General features: G+C 54.4%; 1 protein-coding gene across 9 annotated transcripts in view; it reads right to left on the bottom strand.

Annotated features, from left to right (window-relative positions):
* The window catches only part of LOC105470472 (zinc finger and BTB domain containing 46), a 92,171-nt gene that overhangs the window by 40,014 nt on the left and 27,729 nt on the right, over positions 1–24,428 (bottom strand). For all 9 annotated transcript variants that reach the window (XM_011722496.3, XM_071079027.1, XM_071079031.1 and 6 more), the window contains exon 2: positions 9,619–10,585. In XM_011722496.3, the coding sequence (XP_011720798.1) occupies positions 9,619–10,552 (934 nt within the window). In that variant the 5' untranslated portion in view covers positions 10,553–10,585. The remainder of the gene's footprint in view (positions 1–9,618; positions 10,586–24,428) is intronic.

Here is a 24,428-nt window from a genome sequence, read left to right as displayed (position 1 = left end):
CTGCTGTGAGCTGAGATCGCACCAATGCACTCCAGCCTGGGCATCACCCTGTCTCAAATTTAAAAACCACAACTTCTCAAAAAGTACATTTGAAGTTAGGCTCTGTGGTACCGAACTACACTCCCAGCTGCTCGGGAAACTGAGGCGGGAGGATCATCACAGCCCAGGAATGCGAGTCCCTGTCTCTAAAAAAAAAAAAAGAAAACGAAAAGATGCACTTGCGATTGGCACCCGTCAGAGTGAAGAGAATTTAACTGAGAAATGGAAAGGTGTGGAGCGCTGACGTGTTTTGGGATGAAGTATCCTGACGCCTCGGCCTGCAATGAAATGCACTGAAAAATAAGAAGAGTTTTTAGTGATTAGATGGACAAATATATAACAAAGCAAACACAGCGAAATGTTAACTGGGGGATCTAGGCAGCAGGCATCTTCACCATTTCATTTTTTCAACTTTTCTCTGAGCATGAATATTTTCCCAATACAGTGTTACGAGTAAAAACAAGAAACTATCCAAACTGTACACCTGAAATCTGTGTAGTTTAGTGTATGTAATATATCACACCTCAAAAAAATAGAAAAAAGGGCCCGGCCTGGTGGTTCACGCCTGTAATCCCAGCACTTTGGGAGGCCGAGGCAGGTGGACCACCTGAGGTCAGGAGTTAGAAACCAGTCTGAATAACATGGTGAAACCCTGTCTCTACTAAAAGTATGAAAAATTAGCCAGGTGTGGTAGCAGGCGCCTGTAGTCCCAGCTACTTGGGAGGCTGAGGCAGGAGAATGGCGTGAACCTGGGAGGCGGAGGTTGCAGTGAGCTGAGATCACGCCACTGCACTCCAGCCTGGGCGACAGAGCGAGACACTCAAAAAAAAACAAAAAAAAAAAAAAACAAGGCCGGGCGCGGTGGCTCACGCCTGTAATCCCTGCACTTTGGGAGGCCGAGGCGGGCGGATCACGAGGTCAGGAGATCGAGACCATCCTGGCTAACACGGTGAAACCCCGGCTCTACTAAAATACAAAAAATTAGCCGGGCGCGGTGGCGGGCGCCTGTAGTCCCAGCTACTCGGGAGGCTGAGGCAGGAGAATGGCGCGAACCCGGGAGGCGGAGCTTGCAGTGAGCCGAGATGGTGCCACTGCACTCCAGCCTGGGCGACAGAGTGAAGACTCCGCCTCAAAAAAAAAAAAAAAAAAAAAAAAAAAAACAGAAAAGAGGCGATTTTCATCAAAATCCCCAGCTACCGTATGCAAACCCCCAGTGGTGAGCCCATGAGGCCCCGGCAGAGACGCCCAGGCTGCAACCCCTGAGCTGTGGCTTTACCACCTTGTGGCAGAAGGGACTCTGCAGACCTGATTCAGTTCAGGATCTCACGACGATGAGTCCTGGATGAGCCATGTGGGCCCTCAACAGACCCGCCAGGTCCCTGTCAGAAGAGAAGGAGGCAGGGGGGTGACAGAAGTGAGGATGGGAAGGGGCAGGAATGATGTGGGGCCATGAGCCAAGGATGCTGTGGCTTCCAGAAGCTGGAAGAGGCCTACAGACTCCCCTGAGCTCCAGGGGATCCAGCCCTGCCAGCTGCTTTAGACTTCAGAAAACCGCGAGACAAAACCTGCATTGCTCTGACACTAAGTCTGGTAATTTATTACTAGAGCCAGCGCACCTCGTAACCTAAAAACGCCCCCAGGTGCTTGCCAAAAGCACACACACCCATGAGCTAAAAAGACACCTGCAGGAGAGCCTCAGCCCTGAGCCCGACACCCAAACACCCACATCTGGACGATAACGGGACAGGCTGCAGCCACACCCCACGCCCCACGCGCCACGCCCATGGGGAGGAGCAGCGTTGCTGCCGGCCTCAGCTGTGAGTCCCTCCCCACCAGGACAAGGAGCAAAGGCAGAGACGCAAGGACACCCTGCCGGAGTGGCTGCGTTAAAAGTTCAGTGTGAGCCAGGCAGTGGCTCACACCTGGGATCCCAGCACCATGGGAGGCCCAGGCCAGGAGTTTGAGACTGGCCTGGGAAACACAGTGAGATCTACATCTCTACAAAAAACATTTTTAAAAATCAGCCAGGCATGGTGGCGCACACCCACAGTCCCAGCTACTCATGAGGCTGAGGTGGGAGGACCACCTGAGCCCCGGAGGTCAAGGCTGCCGTGAGCCGAGATCGTACCACTGCACTCCAGCCTGAGCAAGAGAGTGAGACCCTGTCTTTAAAAAACCAAAAAAACACGGCCTGGTGCAGTGGCTCATGCCTGTAATCCCAGCACTTTGGGAAGCTGGGGTTCACAAGTTCACAAGATTGAGACCAGCCTGGCCAACGTGGCGAAACCTTGTCTCTACTAAAAATACAAAATATCAGCCGGGCATGGTGGTGAGTGCCTGTAATCCCAGCTACTCGGGAGGCTGAGGTGGGAGAATCGCTTGAATCTGGGAGGCAGAGGTTGCAGTGAGCCAAGATGGCCCCACTGCCCTTGAGCCTGGCAACAGAGTGAGACTCCGTCTCAAAACAAAAACAAAAAATACTCTGTCCAGTGCCGAGAGCAGAAATTTTTAAAAAATAAAACGAAAACAAAAAACAGCCATGGTGCTGTGAAGGGTGTTATTGTCTCTGTCCTAGTCACCAGCTGCTCCCCTAACAGACTGTAATGTGGTCAGAGCTGATTGCAGGTAATTCTGCTCATACCTGAAAGCAAAAACATCTAGAGAAGGTGCAGCTGAGTTCTCAAGCTTCCCAGGACAGGACTGAACAGGGGAGTGGATGAAAACAAGCCAAGCCCAGCATCTCCCGAGCGGCTGTGGGATCGGGGTGTGGAGCAGGACCAAGCCCAGCATCTCCCGAGCGAGCGGCTGTGGGATCTGTGGGATCGCAGCGTGGAGCCAGATCAAGCCCAGCACCTCCCAAGCTGCTGTGGGATCTGTGGGATCGGGGTGTGGACATGGACACCCTTCCCACCCCACCCGAACGGCCGTGGGATCTGTAGGATCGGGGTCCTTCCCACCCCACTACTGACCAAAGCACATGACGCCATCTTTTGGTTGAAACCCTTCCATCCAAAAAATAAAAAGACCATCTCAAGTGCAGGAAATTTGCTTCAACAGAACCATCGGATCTGCCGTGCTACTAAACGGACTGTGAAAGGTGTTCCGGAGGCCGGGTGGGGGCACCGCACGTTCTGCCGGGCGCCAGGAGGGCCGAGATGCCACATACACTCAGGACGGGAGTCCCCGCATGGATGTAACCTCAGAGGTAACTCCCTGCCCTCCTGTGATCAGGACGGCTGAGACCGTGGGGGGTCCTCCTCCCCAACCTTCGTGGACAGAAGGGGGGAACACAGAAGGGAACAGAGCCGTGGCCCCCTCCGCTCAGCAGTTCTTGCTTTTTCCCCAGCAAGGAGCTCTGGGGGCTGCGACGAGCTGCTGTCAGCACAAGGAAGCTCTGCCTCACCGGAGGCAGGCCGGCCTGGTCCAAGACACAGCTCGAAGATCCCCTACCCTGAGAGCTAGGACCCTCACTCCCCTCCCGGAGCAGACAGGAGGCTTGCAGGCAGCACTGCCTACCCAGGAGGCCATCGTCCCCCATCTGGAGCTCCTGCAGTTCTAATGTACGCTTAAAAATCCCAACATGTCAAGCTCCCGCCTCACCAGGGTTCAAGTTCACGCTTACTTTACAAAACACACAGATTAGGCATGTGTGGGGCCATTTAGTTGGGGCACCTGGGCTGTTCCTTTACCATCTTCTCATGCAGTAGCTACACATCCACTTCGTCAAGGCCTCACCAGTCACCTCTCAGGTCCTTACTGCGCTCCCTCCGCAGATGAGAAGGAGACGCCAGGGCCTGGGGAGGCATGGGCCTGCCTGCACACATGAATCTGCACATTTTAATGCTATTTCCCACAAGCTCTCATAGAAGTGAACTGCTGTAACTGGGAAATAAATTTCAAGGCATACTGTTTCTTGGAAGCTGTTAAGTTAGAATGCATTTGTCCTCCCTGCCTAGAAAATCACTCTTAAAAACAAACAGGCCCCAGGGTCACCAGGAGCCAGGATGATGCACAGAGGGGTTGGGGCATCGATATCGAATGATCCATGGTGACCACTTGACGTATGTTCTTAGAAAAGGGACTTTGTGGCCGGGCGCAGTGACTCACGCCTGTAATCCCAGCACTTTGCGAGGCTGAGGCAGGTGGATCACGAGGGTCAAGAGATCGAGACCATCCTGGCCAACATGGTAAAACCCCATCTCTACTAAAAATACAAAAAGTAGCTGGGCATGGTGGCGAAAGCCTGTAGTCCCAGCTACTCAGGAGACAGGCAGGAGAATGGTGTGAACCCGGGAGGCGGAGGTTGCAGTGAGCTGAGATTGCACCACTGCACTCCAGCCTGGTAACAGAGCGAGACTCAAAAAAAAAAGAAAGAAAGAAAGAAAAGGGACTTTGTGGCCGGGCACGGTGGCTCACGCCTGTAATCCCAACACTTTGGGAGGCTGAGGCAGGCGGAGCGCCTGAGGTCAGGAGTTCAAGACAAGTCTGGCCAACATGGTGAAACCCCGTCTCTACTAAAAATACAAAAATTAGCTGGGCGTGGTCGTGGGAGCCTGTAATCCCAGCTACTTGGAGGCTGAGGCAGGAGAATCGCTTGAACCCGGGAGGCGGAGGCTGCAGTGAGTCGAGATTGCACCACCACACTCCAGCCTGGGTGACAGTGAAGCTGTGTCTCAAAAATAAAAAATTTTTTAAAAAAGGGCATTTGCTTCTATAAATGGGATGAGAATTAAACATCCTCTTCTCTAAGATAGAATAAATCTTTAATGGAAACCAACTGACCTCCACGGGATCATGATCTACCTCCAAACCCCAAGCTTCCAAATCCCAGCCTGAGGACTCGGACGGAGGACGCAGCTCAGGGAGTCACTGGCCGCCACGGCGTGGGCAGAAACATCCTCCATCCTCGCACAGCTCACAGCCTTGTGTCCTCATCTTAGCAACTCGGAATAATCGAATGGAAGAGTTTCACAGTTGCCTTGGAAACCCAAGGGATTTAAGACTCTAACAAAAGTACACAGCCAAAATCACTTGTTGGATTCTAAAAACACCTTCTGCTCGACAACTGCATTTAAAGCATTCAGCCCACAGGCTTAAGGAGTGCACTATTTCTCAGCGCCTGGATCGACTCTTATAATATAAAGGCCTCCAGCACGGGCACCTGCCAGCGACTTAAGCACACGCACAGCGAGGTGGCCTGGGACCAGTGGGAGGGGCCTCACTGTGCTGACGACGGACCCTGCAGCGCATCTGTAAACATCAGAATACGCCCCCCAAAGCCGGGTCTCTTGCCAGGGACCACTGCCTCCCCGGTTTTAGTTGGAGTTAGTGGAAGATTATAAACAGTCACGAGCAGATGGAAAGGCCACTGGCCCTGGCCTGCTGCCTGTACACGCTCCACATGTACGCAGCACAGAGAGAAATGACTTTCCCAACTCGTAATGTCTGGAGACATTTTCGGTTGTACCAACGGGGAACCCAAAGGCAGGTGCTCCTGGCATCTGTGGGTGGAGGCCAGGGCTGCTGCTAACATCCTGCAGTACCCAGGACAGCCTCACGATGGAGCACAACTCAGCCTCGGGCTGAGTTAAACCAACTGCTGTGTTTTTTGTTTGTTTGGGTTTTTTTTTTTTTCTTTTTTTTTTGAGACAGGGTCTCACTCTGTTACCTAGGCTGGAATGCAGTGGTACGATCTCGACTCACTGCAATCTCTGACTCCCTGGTTCAGGCGATTCTCCTGCCTCAGCTTCCTGAGCAGTAGGGACTACAGGCATCCGCCACCACGCCCAGCTAATTTTTGTATATTTAGTAGAGATGAGCTTTCACCATGTTAACCAGGATGGTCTCGATCTCCTGACCTTGTGATCCACCACCTCGGCCTCCCAAAGTGCTGGGATTACAGGCTTGAGCCACCGCGCCTGGCCTCAGATAACTTTTGTATTAGAGATGGGATTTCACCACTCTGCCCAGGATAGTCCCAAACTCCCAGCCTCAAGGGATCCGCCTGCCTCGGCCTCCCAAAGTGCCTCCAAAAGCGATTTCGGGCCTGAGCTACTGCACGTGGCCACCAACTTTCACTGAACATCCTGGGTTCTCATAGCTCAGCGCAGGACACACAGCAACAACTGAGATGAGAATGAATAAAAGCTACATTGGGTCAGAGCAGAACAGCATTTACTCGCAGGTGGGGTAGAGGCATAGAGGCAAGAGAAAGGTACGCTATGACGGATACAGTTTCCCTCTGGGATGATGGAAAAGTCATGATGCACAATTTCATGCGCCACAGAAGGGCATTTCGGTCAGGGACAGACCACAGATAACCACCATGGTCCCGTAGATTAGAACGCAGCCAGGAAATTCCTGTCACCTGGTGACGTCATAGCTGTCGCAATGTCCTAGCGCAACTTAGAAAACTCAGTTTAGGGTATGACACGCCAGGTGTTTATAAAGTCTGCAGCACTGCACGGTCCTGTTCTCAGCCTTCGTGTTCACTCACCACTCGCTCACCCAGGGCAACGTGCAGTCCAGCAAGCTCCGTGCATGGCCGGTGCCCTACCCAGGCACGCCGTTATCTTTTATACCCTATTTTTACAGCACCCTTTCTATGTTTAGACACACAAACACTTCCCATGGTGTCACAACTGCCTGCAGTGCTCAGCACGGTAACTAACACTCTGGCAGGTTGGTGCTGGGTCTGTAACTGGCTGCACTTTCTAGTTCTGTGACGGGCGCCCCATGGCGCTCCCAGAGCAACAGAATCGCCTAACGATGCATTTCTTGGAACCTATCCCTGTCATCAAGCAACGCATGACTTCACTTAATGCCGGTGAAATGTACATTTGAAAATGGTTAAAATGGTAAGGTTTACACTGTGTATATTCTACCACAATGATAAAAGTTAACGTATGTCGAGCTGCCTTCACTACCAGCTCTTGGAGATCTCTCAGTGACAGAGAGGAACCAGGGTCAGGAGAAGGGGCCACATTCACCCTGCCCAGGAAGCCCTCCAGCCAGGGGAGCAGGCAGCGTCTCCCACCGCGCCACCCACACGCTCGGCATCTGAGACATTTTTCAGGGCCTCCCACCCTGCGGCTTGCTGTCTTTCGTCCTTTGTCCACTCACGCCCTCCCACGTTCATTTCCCGGCTTCATCCTGGAGGAGCCTCTCCACAGGCAGCACCTGCTAGGATGCCTCCATTCCTCCTGTTTTTAAATTAAGAGACACGGTCTGGGCCGGGCGCGGTGGCTCACACCTGTAATCCCAGCACTTTGGGAGGCCAAGGCGGGCAGATCACGAGGTCAGGAGATCGAGAACATCCTAGCTAACACAGTGAAACCCAATCTCTGCTAAAAATACAAAAAATTAGCCGGGAGTGGTGGCGGGCGCCTGTAGTCCCAGCTACTCAGGAGGGTGAGACAGGAGAATGGCGTGAACCCGGGAGGCAGAGCTTGCAGTGAGCCGAGATCGCGCCACTGCACTCCAGCCTGGGCGATGAGCAAGACCCCATCTCAAAAAAAAAAAAAAAAGAGACAAGGTCTGGCTCTGTCGCCCAGGCTGGAGGGTAGCGGCATGATCACGGCTCACTGCAGCCTGGATCTCCTGGGCTCAAGCCATCCTCCTGCCCCAGCCTTCGGAGTAGCCGAACTATAGGCACAGGTAACACCACACCCAACTCCAAACACCTTTCCTTGACTTGGGCCACAGCCTGGGGAAAAGAGCAGAGGCTAAATCCCCACAATTATTATTAATATTACATGCCCAGCACCAGGAATAGTGGCCAGTATTCAGCAAACATTTAATATATTATTTACAAATCTGGAAGACACATAAGGGACAGCCATTCAGGTGGTGACATCCAGCTCCAACAAAGCTAAGCTCAGAGCCCCTTTGCAGTAGGTAATAGGCAGGACCCAAGGGGAGACCCTGTATCATGCAGTGTAAGAAAAAAACATCAGGGCCGGGCGCGGTGGCTCAAGCCTGTAATCCCAGCACTTTGGGAGGCCGAGACGGGCGGATCATGAGGTCAGGAGATCGAGACCATCCTGGCTGACACGGTGAAACCCCGTCTCTACTAAAAAATACAAAAAACTAGCCGGGCGAGGTGGCGGTCGCCTGTAGTCCCAGCTACTCGGGAGGCTGAGGCAGGAGAATGGCGTGAACCCGGGATGTGGAGCTTGCAGTGAGCCGAGATCTGGCCACTGCACTCCAGCCTGGGCAGCAGAGCGAGACTCTGTCTCAAAAAAAAAAAAAAAAAAAAAAGAAAAAAACATCAGGCTGGGCGCGGTGGCTCAAGCCTGTAATCCCAGCACTTTGGGAGGCCGAGACAGGCGGATCACGAGGTCAGGAGATTGAGACCATCCTGGCTAACACGGTGAAACCCCGTCTCTACTAAAAAATACAAAAAACTAGCCGGGCGAGGTGGCGGGCGCCTGTAGTCCCAGCTACTCGGGAGGCTGAGGCAGGAGAATGGTCTAAACCCGGGAGGCGGAGCTTGCAGTGAGCTGAGATCCGGCCACTGCACCCCAGCCTGGGCGACAGAGCAAGACTCTGTCTCAAAAAAAAAAAAAAAAAGAAAAAAACATCAGTCAGGCACGGTGGCTCACGCCTGTAATCCCAGCACTTTGGGAGGCCATGGAGGGGGCGGATCACCTGAGGTCAGGAGTTCGAGATCAGCCTGACCAACATGGTGAAAACCCGTCTCTACTGAAAATACAAAAATTAGCCTAGCCAGGCGTGATGGCACATGCCTGTAATCCCACCTACTCAGAGGCTGTGGCAGGAGAATCACCTGAATCCAGGAGACAGAGGTTGCAGGGAGCCGAGATCACACCACTGCACTCCAGCCTGGGCAACAGGGTGAGACTGTCTCCAAAAAAAAAAGAAAAGAAAAGAGAAAAGAAAAGAAAACCAAGGAAATAAACCCAGTCTGTTGGCTTAAACAGGCAGAACCCACAAGTGTTAGCAAATACAAAATCCACTTGCCGGGAAAGGCTGTTTCGTGGCTGTAACATCTCAGGTCCCCAGGTCAAGGACAAAGCTAAGGCACGAAGGACAAAGTACATTCATATAGTGTTTCCATTCAACATTCACTACACCAACAGTGACCAAGGCAGAAGTCTCGGGATGAAAAGCCTAGAGCTGAAGGCCACCCCTGGCAAGCGGCCAGTTGAACTACCCCAGTTAGGGCTCATGGGAGGGTCCCACAGGCCAGGGGAAGCAGACCCTGCAGGCCACACCCTCACCAGGGCTGAGGGGTCCCCTCCTGGTATCACCCACCCCCCGGCTCACGTCCCTTTGGCTTCGGAGGAGCCCAGCCCAGGCAGCCCCTATGTGTGGGTGACACCAGGCCGTGCTGATGAGGACAGATACACTGGGTCTCCGAGGACCCTGGCGATGTCCTGGCCTTTGAGATGCATTGGCTGCATTCCCTGTGGTCACAACAATTTCCTGTAAAAGGAAGTGACCCTAGGAAGCCACCAATGTGAGCCTGGACATGTGTCACTGCATCGCCACAGCGCACAGCCGTGAGGCCTGGACACACGGGGGCAGCTGAGCCCCTGTAACAAGCGAAAGGCTTACTTGAGTCTCGGCTGCTGAACGGCCACCCCGACGTCGGCAGGAAGGACGGCACCGGGGAGCCGGCCCGGCTGTCATCTTCCACCTGCTGTGTGATGTGCCGGACGGTCTCTTTGTTTTTCCGATTCTTCCTTCGGCCCGTGGGCTGCCAGGCATCGCCAGCACTCTGCTCCGAGAAGTTCTGCACTGCCCCATCCTTGGCAGAAGGCAGCTCACTCCCTCCGTACTGAGACGGTGAAACCTGTTCTTCCTTGATGCGCAGAGGCCCGTAGCCCACGTCTCCGGGCCACAGAGACTGCGAAGAAACGTCATCGGGGCCGTCGGCCTTGGGCTCCTGATCCTCTTTGCCGTAGCTGCTCCCTCCGTCGTGACAGCTGGCGATGGCCGAGTCTCCGGAAGAATTGGCAGGACTCGTTCGCCGTGCCAGCCATGGGGAGATGCTCCTCCCGGCCATCACGGCCGAGATGAGAGCTTCCGTGCTGCTGCTGGACGAGGCACCGATCTCAAACTCCGCAAGCTCGTCTGAGGCGTCCGACTTGATGCTGATGTCCAGTGCAGCCTTGATGAAGTCGTGGCACGCTTGCACGATGTCCGTCATCTGCAGGAAGCTGGCGGCTGACATCACCTCGATGACGTTCCTGCTGGTGAGCGCCAGGTGTGCGGAGTACATGAAGTCGATGATGGCCTTGAAGCCCTGGGCCGTGACGATGTCCAGGTGCGTGACCGTGGCCTGCTCCGACGTCTTCTGCACCTGGCAGTAGAGTGTCTTGAAGTAACGGCTGCTGCCCAGCAGGACGTTCTTGTGTGCCTTGAAGACCTTGCCCTCCACGACCACACAGACGTCGCACAGGACACCGTGCTGCCTCTGCTCGTTGAGCTCCCGCAGCAGGTGCCGGTAGTGGGACGCGATTTCCATATCTTCCTTTCGGTTGTTCATTTGGAAGCCCTGGTGTCGCCTCTTTTACAGACTCTGTGGAGGTAAGAACAAGAGTTACCCAAGCTCAGCACAGGCAGAGGCCATGAGAGGCAGCCCGGGAGACGCCGGGCGGGGGGCAGGAGGAGGGCCCTGCGGCACAGAGCATGGCCAGTGGGAGAAGGACCCACCGGAGAGCCCACCCACAGGTGTGCAGCACGGGGCCTGTGTCTGCCTGAAACAGGGCAGCAAACGCCGGAGGGCACCAGTGCGTCCAGGGTGCGACGTCTGCCATGCGTTTCCGTGCTGGAGGCTAATGGGATTCTGAACAGAATCCCACACACAGCAACTCACATATCCCAGAAATGATGAAAACACCCAGCCATGGCTGAAGCAACTCTTACCCCAACTAAGTCGGTTAAATGGCCCACACTGTGGCCATCCCTCACGCTTGAAGAAACATTCTTAAGAAAAAAGAATAAAACTTCCTACACAAAAACCCCACAGAGTAAGGATTTAAAGCATTCATAGCCTTAGTCCTGAAAGTTTCCAAAACTCTGAGCTCAAACCAGCTCACATATTCCGGAAGAGGGAGGCTTCCTGGCTTAGGGCTGGGTCGCTGCCCAGCACCGGGACAGGGCCAGAGGGAGCTCAGGCCTTGAGGATGCCAGCACCCCGGACGTCTGAGACATGACTACGGTCTCTGGGTACCCCTCATCAGAAGACAGCCCTGCCCCACAGAGTTACGGGAGACGCGGAATCGTTTCTGAATCAGGTGCACCCTGCCCCAGAGTCTCTCCTGTCTCTCCTTAGACTCAAGGATGTGAGTCCTCAGCCTGTTCTCGTCTGCTGGGGCCACTCTAACAAGGGGCCCTCGCCTAGGAGGTTTAAACAACAGAAACTTATTCTCAGGTCCAGAATCAGGATGTCAGCCGAGCTGGGGGTGCCTGTTCCAGCCCCTCCCCGAGCCGGCATTATGAGGACGCGTCGCACAAGCTCTGCCTCCATCTCAACACGGCTTCTCCTGGGGTGCACGTCTGTGTCCAAATGTCGCCCTTTCACAAGGACGCTGGTTGTCCGGGAGTAGGGTCCAGCCCCATGGCCTCGTCTTAATTAATCACATCCACAGTGACCCTGTTTACAATAAGGTCACGTTATGAGGTCCTAGGGGGCTAGAACTTACAGACGAATCATAAGGAGACACGCTCACCCCACAGCCCTGCCTGGGAAGGAAACAGTGGTTGGGTCTCCCCTGTTACAAACTCCATTTTCCAGCTGATGAGTCAAGCAGGACTCACCTGAAACGCTAAATGTGTTTAATAGGAGAAAACTAAGCAAACGCTGGAATATTCCATGTCCTTTCTGCAAGGAGCCCCCACACGCAGCCCTCATGGGGGACCGGGCCGGAGCCGGAGGATCGGCAGTTTTGTGTCACGCGCTCCTATGCTCCGACTTGTTACGACCTTCCCTTAGTCATGACAGAATCTTTTCATTTTCTTTTTATTATTATTATTTATTTTGAGACGGAGTCTCACTCTGTTGCCCAGGCTGGAGTGCAGTGGCACGATCTTGGCTCACTGCAACCTCAGCCTCCCAGGTTCACGTGATTCTCCCACCTCAGCCTCCCAAGTAGCTGGGACTACAGGCGCCGCCACCATGCCCGACTAATTTTTTGTATTTCTTAGTAGAGGCGGGGTTTCACCCTGTTAGCCAGGATGGTCTCGATCTCCTGACCTCATGATCCACCCACCTTGGCCCCCCAAAGTGCTGAGATTACAGGCTTGAGCCACTGCGCCTGGCCAACAGAGTATTTTCAAACATCATCAGAAATAATCCTTAAAATACCTTTTTTGTTTTGTTTTGAGACAGAGTCTCGCTCTGTCACCCAGGCTGGAGTACAGTGGTTTGATCTCGGCTCACAGCAACCTCCGCCTCCCAGACTCAAGCGGTTCTCCTCCCTCAGTCTCCCGAATAGCTGGGATTACAGGCACCTGCCACCACGCCTGGCTGATTTTTTTGTAATTTTAGGAGAGAGGGGGTTTCACCATTTTGGCCAGGCTGGTCTCAAACTCCTGACCTCAGATGATCCACCCGCCTCAGCCTCTCACAGTGCTGGGATTACAGGCGTGAGCCACTGTGCCCAGCCTAAAATGTCCTGAGGAAAGTAATTATTCTCCCATTTCACAGGCTGGGAAGATGAAGTAGAAAGCTCTGCCTTCAGGGTCCTGGGCCATCCCCTCCTTGGATGGTGCAGGGTCCCCAGGCCCCCGCAGCCGGTGTTGCCTGCTGGGAGACGGGCTGCAGAAGACCAGGCCCAGCCTCCCCTTCGCGTCCTCCCCACTGGGCACGAGGGCTGTGGCGGCAGTGACCGCTGACCATTCCAGGCAGGGTCTCCGGCCCCCGTGACACCAAGACCAGGCCCCCGCCTGACTCCAGCTGCCTCAACGCCGGCAGAGAACAAAGGGCCCATCCTGCCCCACACTGGCCCCGGGCTTGAGGGCCGGAGGCAAACGCGTGTGGGTGCGAGCAGCAGAACAAGGGGCAGACAAAACGTTCGGAGAAGGCTGTGGGGAGGGGGTCATGTGCTGAGGCCGCCCGGTGGTTCTCGACCGGAGGGCATGTCGGAGCCCCAGGAGGGCGGGGCAGGCCCAGGGGTTTGGGGAGAGCAGGGCAGCAGGTGCCCCACCAGGCGCAGCTTCACCCGGATTAACTAGGCATCGGGCAAGTGACCAAAACACACTTCAAACCCAGGAAAACAACCATTCAGTCCCGAAGCTGGGGGGTCCACAAGTGACACCTGGCTCTGGGCCACGTGATGGGAACCATCAAAAGCTCCAGGCACCCTGTATTCAGGCTAGGAAGCTGAACGATCATATTTAATTTCCTACATGAATAAAATGTCTCTTCATTCATCAGGAAAACAGAGCCTGTAAGAATTAAGGAGAACAATGAAAAGAAAAAAAAATGCCAGAGATTTAATAGAAGCAGCGGCTGCTGTACAACATTCACACTTCTACATAAGTTCAACTTAAATCAAAAGTTCTGAAATGCATTATTATTCAATCAGAGCAGCTTAAAATCAGTTATATACTCAGAGATTTTATAGTTAAAAAAACAATAAAATTTTCATTTGGGAAAAAAGTTATCTGTTCACTAAAAGGAAAAAAGTAACAATCTTTTGCAGTGGCACGATCTCGGCTCACGGCAGCCTCCAACTCCTGGGCTCCAGCAATCCTCTTGCCTCAGCCACCCGAGGAGCTGGGACCACAGGCACACACCCCGATGCCTGGCTAACTTTTTCATTTCTTTTTTTTTTTTTTTTTGAGACGGAGTCTCGCTCTGTCGCCCAGGCTCGAGTGCTGTGGCTGGATCTCAGCTCACTGCAAGCTCCGCCTCCCAGGTTTACGCCATTCTCCCGCCTCAGCCTCCAGAGTAGCTGGGACTACAGGCGCCACCTCGCCCGGCTAGTTTTTTGTATATTTTTAGTAGAGACGGGGTTTCACCGTGTTAGCCAGGATGGTCTCGATCTCCTGACCTCGTGATCCACCCGTCTCGGCCTCCCAAAGTGCTGGGATTACAGGCTTGAGCCACCTCGCCCAGCCAACTTTTTCATTTCTTGTAGTGACAGGAGTCTTGCTGTGTTGCCCAGGCTGGTCTCAAACTCTTGGGCTCAAGCGATCTTCCCCCCTCCGCTTCCCAAAGCACTGGAATTACAGGCGTGAACCACCACACCCTGACAAAATCAATCATCTTCAAAAGAGATGAGTCGGCTGCGGAAGTATTAAGAATACACATAATCTCTCTAAGTCCAGAACAGGGAAGTTCTGGGAGAATACTTGAATTTACATTTCAAATTTGATAATCCCTCAGCATCAGAAATCTGCTCGTGGGGCCACATCAACCCCACTGTAGTAGAAGAGCAGCTGCAAACCCCAAAACAGAAGCACCTGGGGCCACTCAGGGCCTCGAGCTCGCAACCTGTATTCTGTGTGGGATGCATCTGCCCCGGCCTGGAGGAGTCTACCATCTAATGGACACACCTGGCCACAAGACACACCCCTGTTCACAGGGCACAGCTGTGGGCAGACAGGCGCACTCACGGGACACACCCCTGTTCACAGGACACACCTGTAGGCAGACAGCTGCTTCCACAGAACACACACCTGTTTGCTGGGCACACCTGTGGCTGCTGCACAGGCTCACAGGCATTTGGTACATCTCAGGTCCCCGTGTGGCAACCCCCATGTGTGAGGTGCCCCTTCAGAGAGGAGCTCCCGATCCACACTGGGGCACAGGTGTCAAGTCTCCAAAGAGTGGGTGCTGTGGGCTGCAGGGTCCAAGGGGCGTCTGCAGCTGCACTGATGTCAGGCTGCCCAACAGCTACCCTAGACCCTCAGAGGGACGCCGCCTCTGCTGTCTCCTACAAAGGCCACCTCAGTTTTTTCTGAGGCTTTTTGGTATGTGCTTTACTTATACGTCACGAATCTCAAGATCCTTCCCTTCAAAGAGAATCGCTTATGAAACGGGCATCAGTATAACCACTCTGGTGACCACAACAACCTGAAGCTCCGGACTCACAAGCCGCGTCACCGTGCAGGTGCTAGGGGCACAAAGCCACGCATGGCTCCACCCCAACCACGGATAACCAGGTACACAGGCCGCTGGGCAGTTACACTGTGCAGGCTCTGCCCCAGGTGCACAGGCCGCTGCCCACAGTTACATTGCGCAGGCTCTGCCCCAGGTGCACAGGCCGCTGCCCACAGTTACATTGCGCAGGCTCTGCCCCAGGTGCACAGGCCGCTGCCCACAGTTACATTGTGCAGGCAGTGAGGGGGGCTGCATGGGGCCTGTCCTGCCAGGCAGGCAATGCGCCAGCATGCTGTGCTTTTGGGGGCCATTTCAAACCCCAACAGCCACCAGGAGAGGGGAGGTGTTCTCCACAGTGCACGCTAAGGAACTGAGGGCCTCAAAACCAGCACAGCCAGGAGGGATTCAACAGCAAACCTGTGCTTCCAGCTCCAAAGCCTGGGTGCTCCCACCCATCGTGCCATCCTGTGCTGGCACGAGGTCTGCCAACCCTCCCTGGGGTCCGGGGAACAAGGTCATGCGCCTGTCTCCAGCAGAACGACCACCGGCAAACAGGCTCCGCCAAACGTGGCTTCCAGCCTCCTCCTCCCTGGGTCAGCTGGAGCGGAGGAAGAGGGACCTTCCCAGCCACCAGGGCCATCTTGGAAGTGGCGGTGCCCATCCCAAATCCTCTCTCCAACAGACTCCAGAAGGTGACGAGTGTCCGTCATGAGCGCCTCTGAGGACTGAACAGGTGCACTGCTGTTGAGGACACACACTTCCCACTCACTCCAGCCTCTCATGTGAGGACGAATGTGCCCTGGTCACAGCCTGGATAGATCCCGTTTCGCAGGACGCAGAGCCAGGAAATCTGAAGACCGCGATGAACACGCTCCATTTGCTGCACTGTGTGTTCAAAGTATTAATTTAGGGCACAGAGTGGGGTTATTTTTCCCTGCGTCCCTAAGGAGCTTTGCTGGGAAGGCTGTTTGTTCTAATAAAAATGTAAAACAGCAGGTGTGATTCAGGCGGTGGCATGAGACATGAGACGGGGAGGGCGGGACGCTTTGGGTGCCCCCTGCTGGCAGCGCCTGGCACGCGGCATCCCAGGCCTCTGGCTCCTCCCCCAGGGCCCCCCGTCCCTGGGTCAAATTCCAAACAACTCAGCCGGCATGAAGGACCCTCTCAAACATCAACTCACACTGTTTTACCACATTCACCCTTGATCTCTCTGTTTTGCCTCTGACTTGAAACCTGCATTTCCATTAGGCTCCATTTAAATCTTTAATTTAAAATTTTGCTTAAGGCCCAGTGTGGTGGCTCACACCTGCCATCCTGGCACTTTGGGAGGCCGAGGCGGGCGGATCACCTGAGGTCAGGAGTTTGAGACCAGCCTGGCCAACATGGTGAAATCCCATCTCTACTAAAATACAAACTTAGCAGGACATGGTGGCAGGCGCCTGTAATCCCAGCTACTCAGAGGTGGAGGTTGCAGTGAGCCCAGATCTTACCATTGCACTCCAGCCTGGGCAACAAGAGTGAGTCTCAATAATTAAAAAAAAAAAAAAAGGGCCGGGCGCGGTGGCTCAAGCCTGTAATCCCAGCACTTTGGGAGGCCGAGACGGGCGGATCACGAGGTCAGGAGATCGAGACCATCCTGGCTAACACAGTGAAACCCCGTCTCTACTAAAAAAATACAAAAAACTAGCCGGGCGAGGTGGCGGCGCCTGTAGTCCCAGCTACTCGGGAGGCTGAGGCAGGAGAATGGCGTAGACCCGGGAGGCGGAGCTTGCAGTGAGCTGAGACCCGGCCACTGCACTCCAGCCTGGGCGACAGAGCAAGACTCCGTCTCAAAAAAAAAAAAAAAAAAAAAACTAGCCGGGCGAAGTGGCGGGCGCCTGTAGTCCCAGCTACTTGGGAGGCTGAGGCAGGAGAATGGCGTGAACCTGGGAGGCGGAGCTTGCAGTGAGCTGAGATCCGGCCACTGCACTCCAGCCTGGGCGACAGAGCATGACTCCGTCTCCCAAAAAAAAAAAAAAAAAAAAAAAAAAAAAATTAGCTGGGCATTGGCTGGGCGCGGTGGCTCACACATGCAATCTCAGCACTTTGGGAGGCCGAGGTGGGTGGATTACCTGAGGTCAGGAGTTCGAGACCAGCCTGGCCAACATGGTGAAACCCCGTCTCTACTAAAAATGCAAATATTAGTTGGGCGTGATGGCAGGCACCTGTAATCCCAGCTACTCAGGAGGCTGAGGCAGGAGAATCGCTTGAGCCTGGGAAGCAGAGGTTGCAGTGAGCTGAGATCGTGCCACTGCACTCCAGCCGGGGCGACAGAGTGAGACTCTGTCTCAAAAAAAAAAATTTTTTTTGCTGGGCGTGGTGGTGCGCACATGTGGTCCCATCTCCTAAGGAGGCTGAGGTGGGAGAATCACTTGAGCCTGGGAGGCAGAGGGTGCAGTGAGCCGAGATGGCGCCAATGATCTCCAGCCTGGGCAACAGAGCGAGAGTCTGTCTAAAAAAAAGTAATTAATAGATAAATCACCATTTTAAAGTGGAAGCAAGATACCCTTGGCTCTAGAATCAAACTGCCAGTGGCCAGGAGTGCTCCGAGGAAGACAGAGGTGGCCACAGCCATCTGTCCTGACCAAGTTTAACTCAGCTACTCTAAGAACTGTTCTACATAATTATTTTGGTGAAACTGTTTTGTTTTCGGACAAGGTGTCACTCAGTCACCCAGGCTGGAGTGCAGTGGCATGATCAGGGCTCACTGCAGCCTCCACCACCTCCCAGGCTCAAGCAATTCTCCCACCTCAGCCTCCTGAGTAGCTGGGACCACAGGTGCACACCACCAAACTCAGCTAATTTTTTTTTTTTTTTAATTTCTTAGAGACAGGGTTTCACCATGTTGCCCAGGCTGGTCTCAAACTGCTGGGCTCAAGCCATCCACCAGCCTCGGCCTTCCAAAGTTCTGCAACTGCAGGCATGAGCCACCACGTGTGGCCTGGTGAAACTAATTTTTTTTTTCTTTTAGATGGCGTCTCACTGTTGCCCAGGCTAGAGTGCAGTGGTGCGATCTCAGCTCACAGCAACCTCCACCTCCTGGGTTCAAGCGATTCTTGTGCCTCAGCCTCCCAGGGAAGTTGGGATTACAGGTGTGCGCCACCACACCCCGCTAATTTTTGTAATTTTAGTAGGCACAGGGTTTCACCATGTTGGCCAGGCTGGTCTCGAACTCCTGGCCTCAGGTGATCCTCCCACCTCAGCCTCCCAAAGTGCTGCGATTACAGGCGCGAGCCACCGTGTGGCCTGGTGAAACTAATTTTTTAATGGGAAAACGTTTTGAACAGACACATCACAAAGAAGAAACATCAGCAGGCAGACACGGACAGAGGCTTCCCCAGCTGCCGGGGAAGTACGCCCGGAACCACAGTGAGCTCCCCCGTGAGAGTGGCCGGGACTAAGAGGCAAGACCACACCATGTGTCCTCGAGGACGCGAGCACCTGGAGCCTACTCAGCTGCTGGGGCACATGGAATGGTGCAGCCGCTGTGGAAAACAGTTCAGCAAAGCTGAACAGCACAGGACCCGACAACTCTGGCACCCGCCAGAGAAGCAAAACCACGCGTCCAGAAAGACTCGTGCGCGAACGTTCACACGAGCTTCGCTCAGAAAAGCCAAGGTTTGGGAACAACCCAAATGTGCAAACGTGCATCAACAGGTGAGCAGGTAAACACAGGGATGCTCCAAACCGCAGAGGCAGCTCAGGCACAAGAAAGGGCTGCTGGGCTCTGTCCCAGCCTCGGCGCCCTGGGGCACCTCCTTGCTCAGCCTTCTGTCCCCCATACAGGTCACGTCCACACCACACGGATTATCCCATAACAATTATGCTCAGTAAGAGAAGACAGTCACCAAGACGAGTGTGTGATTCCCTTTATAGGAAACTCTAGACAACAGAAGTGAGTCCACAATGGCAGACGGCTGGCCGGGGGCTGCCTGGGCTCAGAGGTGGGGAGAGGCTGCAGGAAGCTCCTGGGATGATGGGGAGGGCCTGTGTCTCCAAAACCACTGGCAGCACCACCCAAGAGTTCGAGCTCATCAAATTATACTTGTTAAACAAGTGCCGTTTGTTGCATGTAAATTATGCCTCAGTAAAGGATTAGAAGCTTAGTTTTGTAAAAATATTCTTCCTCAGCTATAATCCTGTGCTCATCCATCCAAGGACCTCGCTGCCATTTGTTACAGTTTGAACACCCCGCCCCCGCCCCCCAAATTAATGTTGAAGTCCTAATCCCTCATACTTCAGAATTCCATCTTATTTGGAAATAGGTCGTTGCAGATGCAATTAGTTAAATTAAGATGAGGTCGCTCGGGCTGGACACAGTGGCTCACACCTGTAATCCCAGCACTTTGGGAGGCTGAGGTGGGTGGGTTGCTTGAGGCCAGGAGTTCGAGACCAGCCTGGCCAACATGGTGAACCCTCGTCTCTGCTAAAAACACAAATATTAGCCAGACGCGGTGGCACACGTCTGTAATCCTAGCTACTCAGGAGCTGGGATTCCTGCTGAGGCAGGAAAATCACTTGAACTGGGAGGCGGAGACTTCAGTGAGCCGAGATCGCGCCACTGCACTCCAGCCTGGGTGACAGAGTGAGACCCTGTCTCAAAAAAAAAAAAAAAAAAAAAAAGAGGTTACTAGGGGCCCCTAATCCAGTATGATGGGTACCCTTAAAAGGGGGAGAAATTTGGACACAGGCTGGTGGGAAGCGGCAGCAGCGGAGGCCCCGCCAGAGGCTGGAGAGAAGCCTGGAACAGACCCCCCAGCACCCTCCCAGGAACCACGGCCGACACCCGAACCTCAGACCCCCAGCACCCTCCCAGAACCGCGGCGGGACGACACCCGAACCTCAGACCCCCAGCACCCTCCCAGAACCGCGGCGGGACGACGCCCGAACCTCAGACCCCCAGCACCCTCCCAGAACCGCGGCGGGACGACGCCCGAACCTCAGACCCCCAGCACCCTCCCAGAACCGCGGCGGGACGACGCCCGAACCTCAGACCCCCAGCACCCTCCCAGTACCGCGGCGGGACGACACCCGAACCTCAGACCTCCAGCCTCCGGGACTGGGGGAAATAAGTATCTGTTGTTTAAGATGTTCCCTTTGTGGCCCTTTGACATGACAGCCCCAGGTCACTGACACCCCGTTCCTACCACCAAAGAGCGCGATACCACAGACGCCAACAGGAGGAAACACGTTTGTTTACGGGCAGCTCTGCCCACTCTCGCCAAGAAACCCCCCAACCCACTCCCCCAGGGCACCATCCCCCAGGGCACCATCCCGGCAGGGACCAGTGTGGGCACCATCTCCCAGGACACCATCCCGGCAGGGACCAGTGTGGGCACCATCCCCCAGGGCACCATCCTGGCAGGAAGCAGTGTGGGCACCATCCCCCAGGGCACCATCCCGGCAGGAACCAGTGTGGGCACCATCCCAGCAGGAACCAGTGTGGGCACCATCCCCCAGGGCACCATCCCGGCAGGAACCAGTGTGGGCACCATCCCAGCAGGAACCAGTGTGGGCACCATCCCCCAGGGCACCATCCCGGCAGGAACCAGTGTGGGCACCATCCCCCAGGGCACCATCCCGGCAGGGACCAGTGTGGGCACCATCCCCCAGGGCACCATCCCGGCAGGGACCAGTGTGGGCACCATCCCCCAGGCCACCATCCCGGCAGGGACCAGTGTGGGCACCATCCCCCAGGGCACCATCCTGGCAGGAACCAGGTACGGACACCATCCCCCAGGGCACCATCCCAGCAGGGACCAGGCATGGGCACCATTCCCCAGGGCACCTCGCCAGCAGGGACCAGGCACCACCCCTCACACCAAGGCGTTCATGGTTTACCTTCTTCTGAAAAAAATCAAGGTTAGGACATGAATTCTGTGAAACTTGCACAAATGAAATTTCACGTACGTTATATTATCGTTGTTCGTGGTTGCATTTCAAAATTTTTAAGTGAGCTCCTGACTAGAAAACTCTCCAAGACACATTAGCAGAGGCGTCTTTCGACAGCGAGACAGGTGGTCCTGTCCACATCATCTCCAGACTGTCCACGTCATCTCCAGCGAGCAAGTGGGAGCTGGCAATGAGGACTTGAGGTTTTCCATAGGGCAGCCCCCATGTGACCATCTGAAGATGCAAAGCCATGTCTGGTGGCCCCGGGCTGCCCAGGTCTCCGTCGGCGGCCCTGCCAGCCCTGCCCCTCCCTGCCCGCCGGCTGCTTTCAGTTCCTTCACCTCCATTCCAGCTCCAACGCCCAGGCTGCCGCCTCTGCCTCCCGGAACCTGCCGACCGTCGCTTCCTTCTTTTTGTTTTTGTAATGGGGTCTCACTCTGTCTCCCAGGCTGGAGTGCAGCAGAGCAATCTCGGCTCATGGCAGCCTCAACCTCCCAGGCTCAAGGGATCCTCCCACCTCAGCCTCCCGAGCAGCTGGGACCACAGGCGAATGCCACCCCACGGGCTAATTTTTTTGTTGTGTAGAGACAGGGTTCCCTCGCATTGCCCAGGCTGGTCTTGAATTCCTAGACTCAAGCGAACCTGCCGCCCTGGCCTCTCAAAGCTCTGGGATGACAGGCGTGAGCCACTGCACCAACATAACGTCACTTCCCTCTACCGGGCGTCCCCAGAGCACAGCACACTTCCCCTTTCCAAACCCCTCTCACTGCCCCGTGCTGCCCTGTCTCAGCCCCAGCCACCAGGGTCTCGGTGGGCCGTGGGCTCCCTGAATGGAGGGGCTTCCACTCCCACCTCAGCAGCTCCAGGCCTCAGCATCCCTCCAGCTTCAGCCAGGTGCCCACCAGTCATACGCAGGGGAAGCCTCGAGCAGTGCCTGGCTCGGGCCATGTGTGAGGGTGGCAGGGGTGCCCGAGATGGACACGAGGTGTTCTGGGCCCCCAGGAGGGGGCTGGGGCAGCTGAGCTCCTAGTCGCTCATTTGGGTTGTGGAGGGGACGTCCAGCAACACACTGGAACAGCTCAGATCTGTAAAGGCGAATGCTGCCATGAATCAAAACAGCGGTCTCGAGCCCTCTCAGCTGATGGACACAGCCTCCTCCTCCTCCAGGAAGCCCTCCCGGGTGTTACTGTTCTTACACTGACAGCACACACCTCACCTCACTGCCTGACACTGCCCTGCCCTCCCCTCAGCCCAGGGACCACATCTCAATGCTGGATAGGCCCAACACATACACTTGGGGTCGACAAAACCACAGTACCAGGCCAGACACGGTGGCTCATGCTTGTAATTCCAGCACTTTGGGAGGCCAAGGCAGGTGGATCACCAGGTCAAGAAATCGAGACCAGCCTGGCCAACATGGTGAAACCCCATCTCTATCAAAATTACAAAAATTAGCCATGCGTGGTGGGGGGCGCCTGTAGTCCCAGCTACTCAGGAGGCTGAGGCAGGAGAATCGCTATAACCTGGGAGGCGGAGGTTGCAGTAAGCTGAGGTGGCACCATTGCACTCCAGCCTGGGCAACAGAGTGAGACTCTGTTTCAAAAAAACAACAACAAAAACAACTACACGACTTTTTTTTTTTTTCCCTCAGAAGGAGTCTCGCGCTGTTGCCAGGCTGACCTCAGCTCACTGCAACCTCCGCCTCCTGGGTTCAATCGATTCTCCTGCCTCAGCCTCCCGAATGGCTAACATTACAGGTACGTACCATCGTGTCCGGCTAATTTTTGTGTTTTTAGTAGAAACGGGGTTTCACCATGTTGGCCAGGATGGTCTCAATCTCTTGACCTCGTGACCCACCCACCTCGGCCTCCCAAAGTGCTGGGATTACAGGCATGAGCCACCATGCCCAGCCTATGGTACCTTTTGAACATTAAATCTGCAATACTGACTTACAGTATTTCAAAAATGTCTCGTACTAAGTGCTGATAGAAGGTAAAATGAAACAGCAGCCGGGCAGGGTGGCTCACACCTCTAATCGCAGCACGCTGAAAGCCTGAGGTGGCAGGATCACTTGAGCCCAGGAATTGAAGGCTGCAATCAGTGAGCTCCGATTGCACCACTGCGCTCCAGCCTGAGTGACAGAGCGAGACCCCCATCTCTAAAGAAAAAAAAAAAAAGACACAGGGAGGAGAGAAGGTCATGTGACCACAGACAGCGACTGGAGTGATGAAGTCACAAGCCAAAGGATGCCCGGAGTTCCAGCACTGGACTCCGGAACTGAGAGGAGAAGCCTCTGCTGCTGTGAGCTGCCCAGCAGGTGGTACTTTTCACAGCAGCCCCAGGAAACTAATACACAAAGTCATGCATCAACTTTTTTTTTCCTTTTATTTTGAGGCAGAGTCTCGCTCTGTCACCCAGGCTGGAGGGCAGTGGCGCAATCTCGGCTCACTGCAACCTTCGGCTCACTGCAACCTTCAGCTCACTGCAACCTCTGCCTCCCGAGTTCAAGCGATTCTCGTGCCTCAGCCTCCCAAGTAGCTGGGATTATAGGCGTACGCCACCATGCCCGGCTAATTTTTTTTTATTTTTAGTAGAGACAGGGTTTCACCATGTTGGCCAAGTTGGTCTCGAACTCCAGACCTCAGTGCTCCACCCACCTCTGCCTCCCAAAGTGCTGAGATTACAAACATGAGCCACCATGCCTGGCCCCAACTTTAAAAAATATTGTAATTTTCTTACAAAGCTAACCAGCTGGCAGAGGAAGGTGCCTCACGCCTGTAATCCCAGCCTTTTGGGAGGCCAAGGCAAGCAGATCACCTGAGGTCAGGAGTTCGAGACCAGCCTGGCCAACATAGTGAAACCCTGTCTCTACTAAAAATAAAAATAAAAAAATTAACCTGGCGTGGTGGCAGGCACCTGGAATCCCTACTCAGGAAGCTGATGCAGGAAAATCGCTCGAACCTGAGAGGCAGAGGTTGCAGTGAACTGAGAACATGCCACTGAACTCCAGCCCGGGCAACAAGAGTGAAACTCCATCTCAACCACAAGAACAAAAAAAGAAAACAGAAACAAAGCTAATCAGCTTAACAAGGCAAGAAAACTATTTGTGTACATTTTAAATCTGACATACACTGTGACCTGAAATGGTAACTTCAAAAAAAAAAAATAGAACTTAAATAAGAAAGTTGTAATACCTGTTTAGAATAAAGGCAACGCTATGCTCTCAAGGAATATGATGGAATCTTTTTTTTTTTCTTGAGATGGAGTCTGGCTCTGTCACCCAGGCTGGAGTGCAGTGGTGCAACCTCGGCTCACTAAAACCTCCACCTCCCGGTTCACACCATTCTCCTGCCTCAAGCCTCCTGAGTAGCTGGGACTACAG

Source organism: Macaca nemestrina, chromosome 15 (genome assembly GCF_043159975.1).
Source record: "Macaca nemestrina isolate mMacNem1 chromosome 15, mMacNem.hap1, whole genome shotgun sequence".
Classification (NCBI taxonomy): Eukaryota; Metazoa; Chordata; class Mammalia; order Primates; family Cercopithecidae; genus Macaca; species Macaca nemestrina.
Note: the sequence above shows the minus strand (reverse complement) of the source record. Positions and strands in the feature narration are given on the sequence as shown.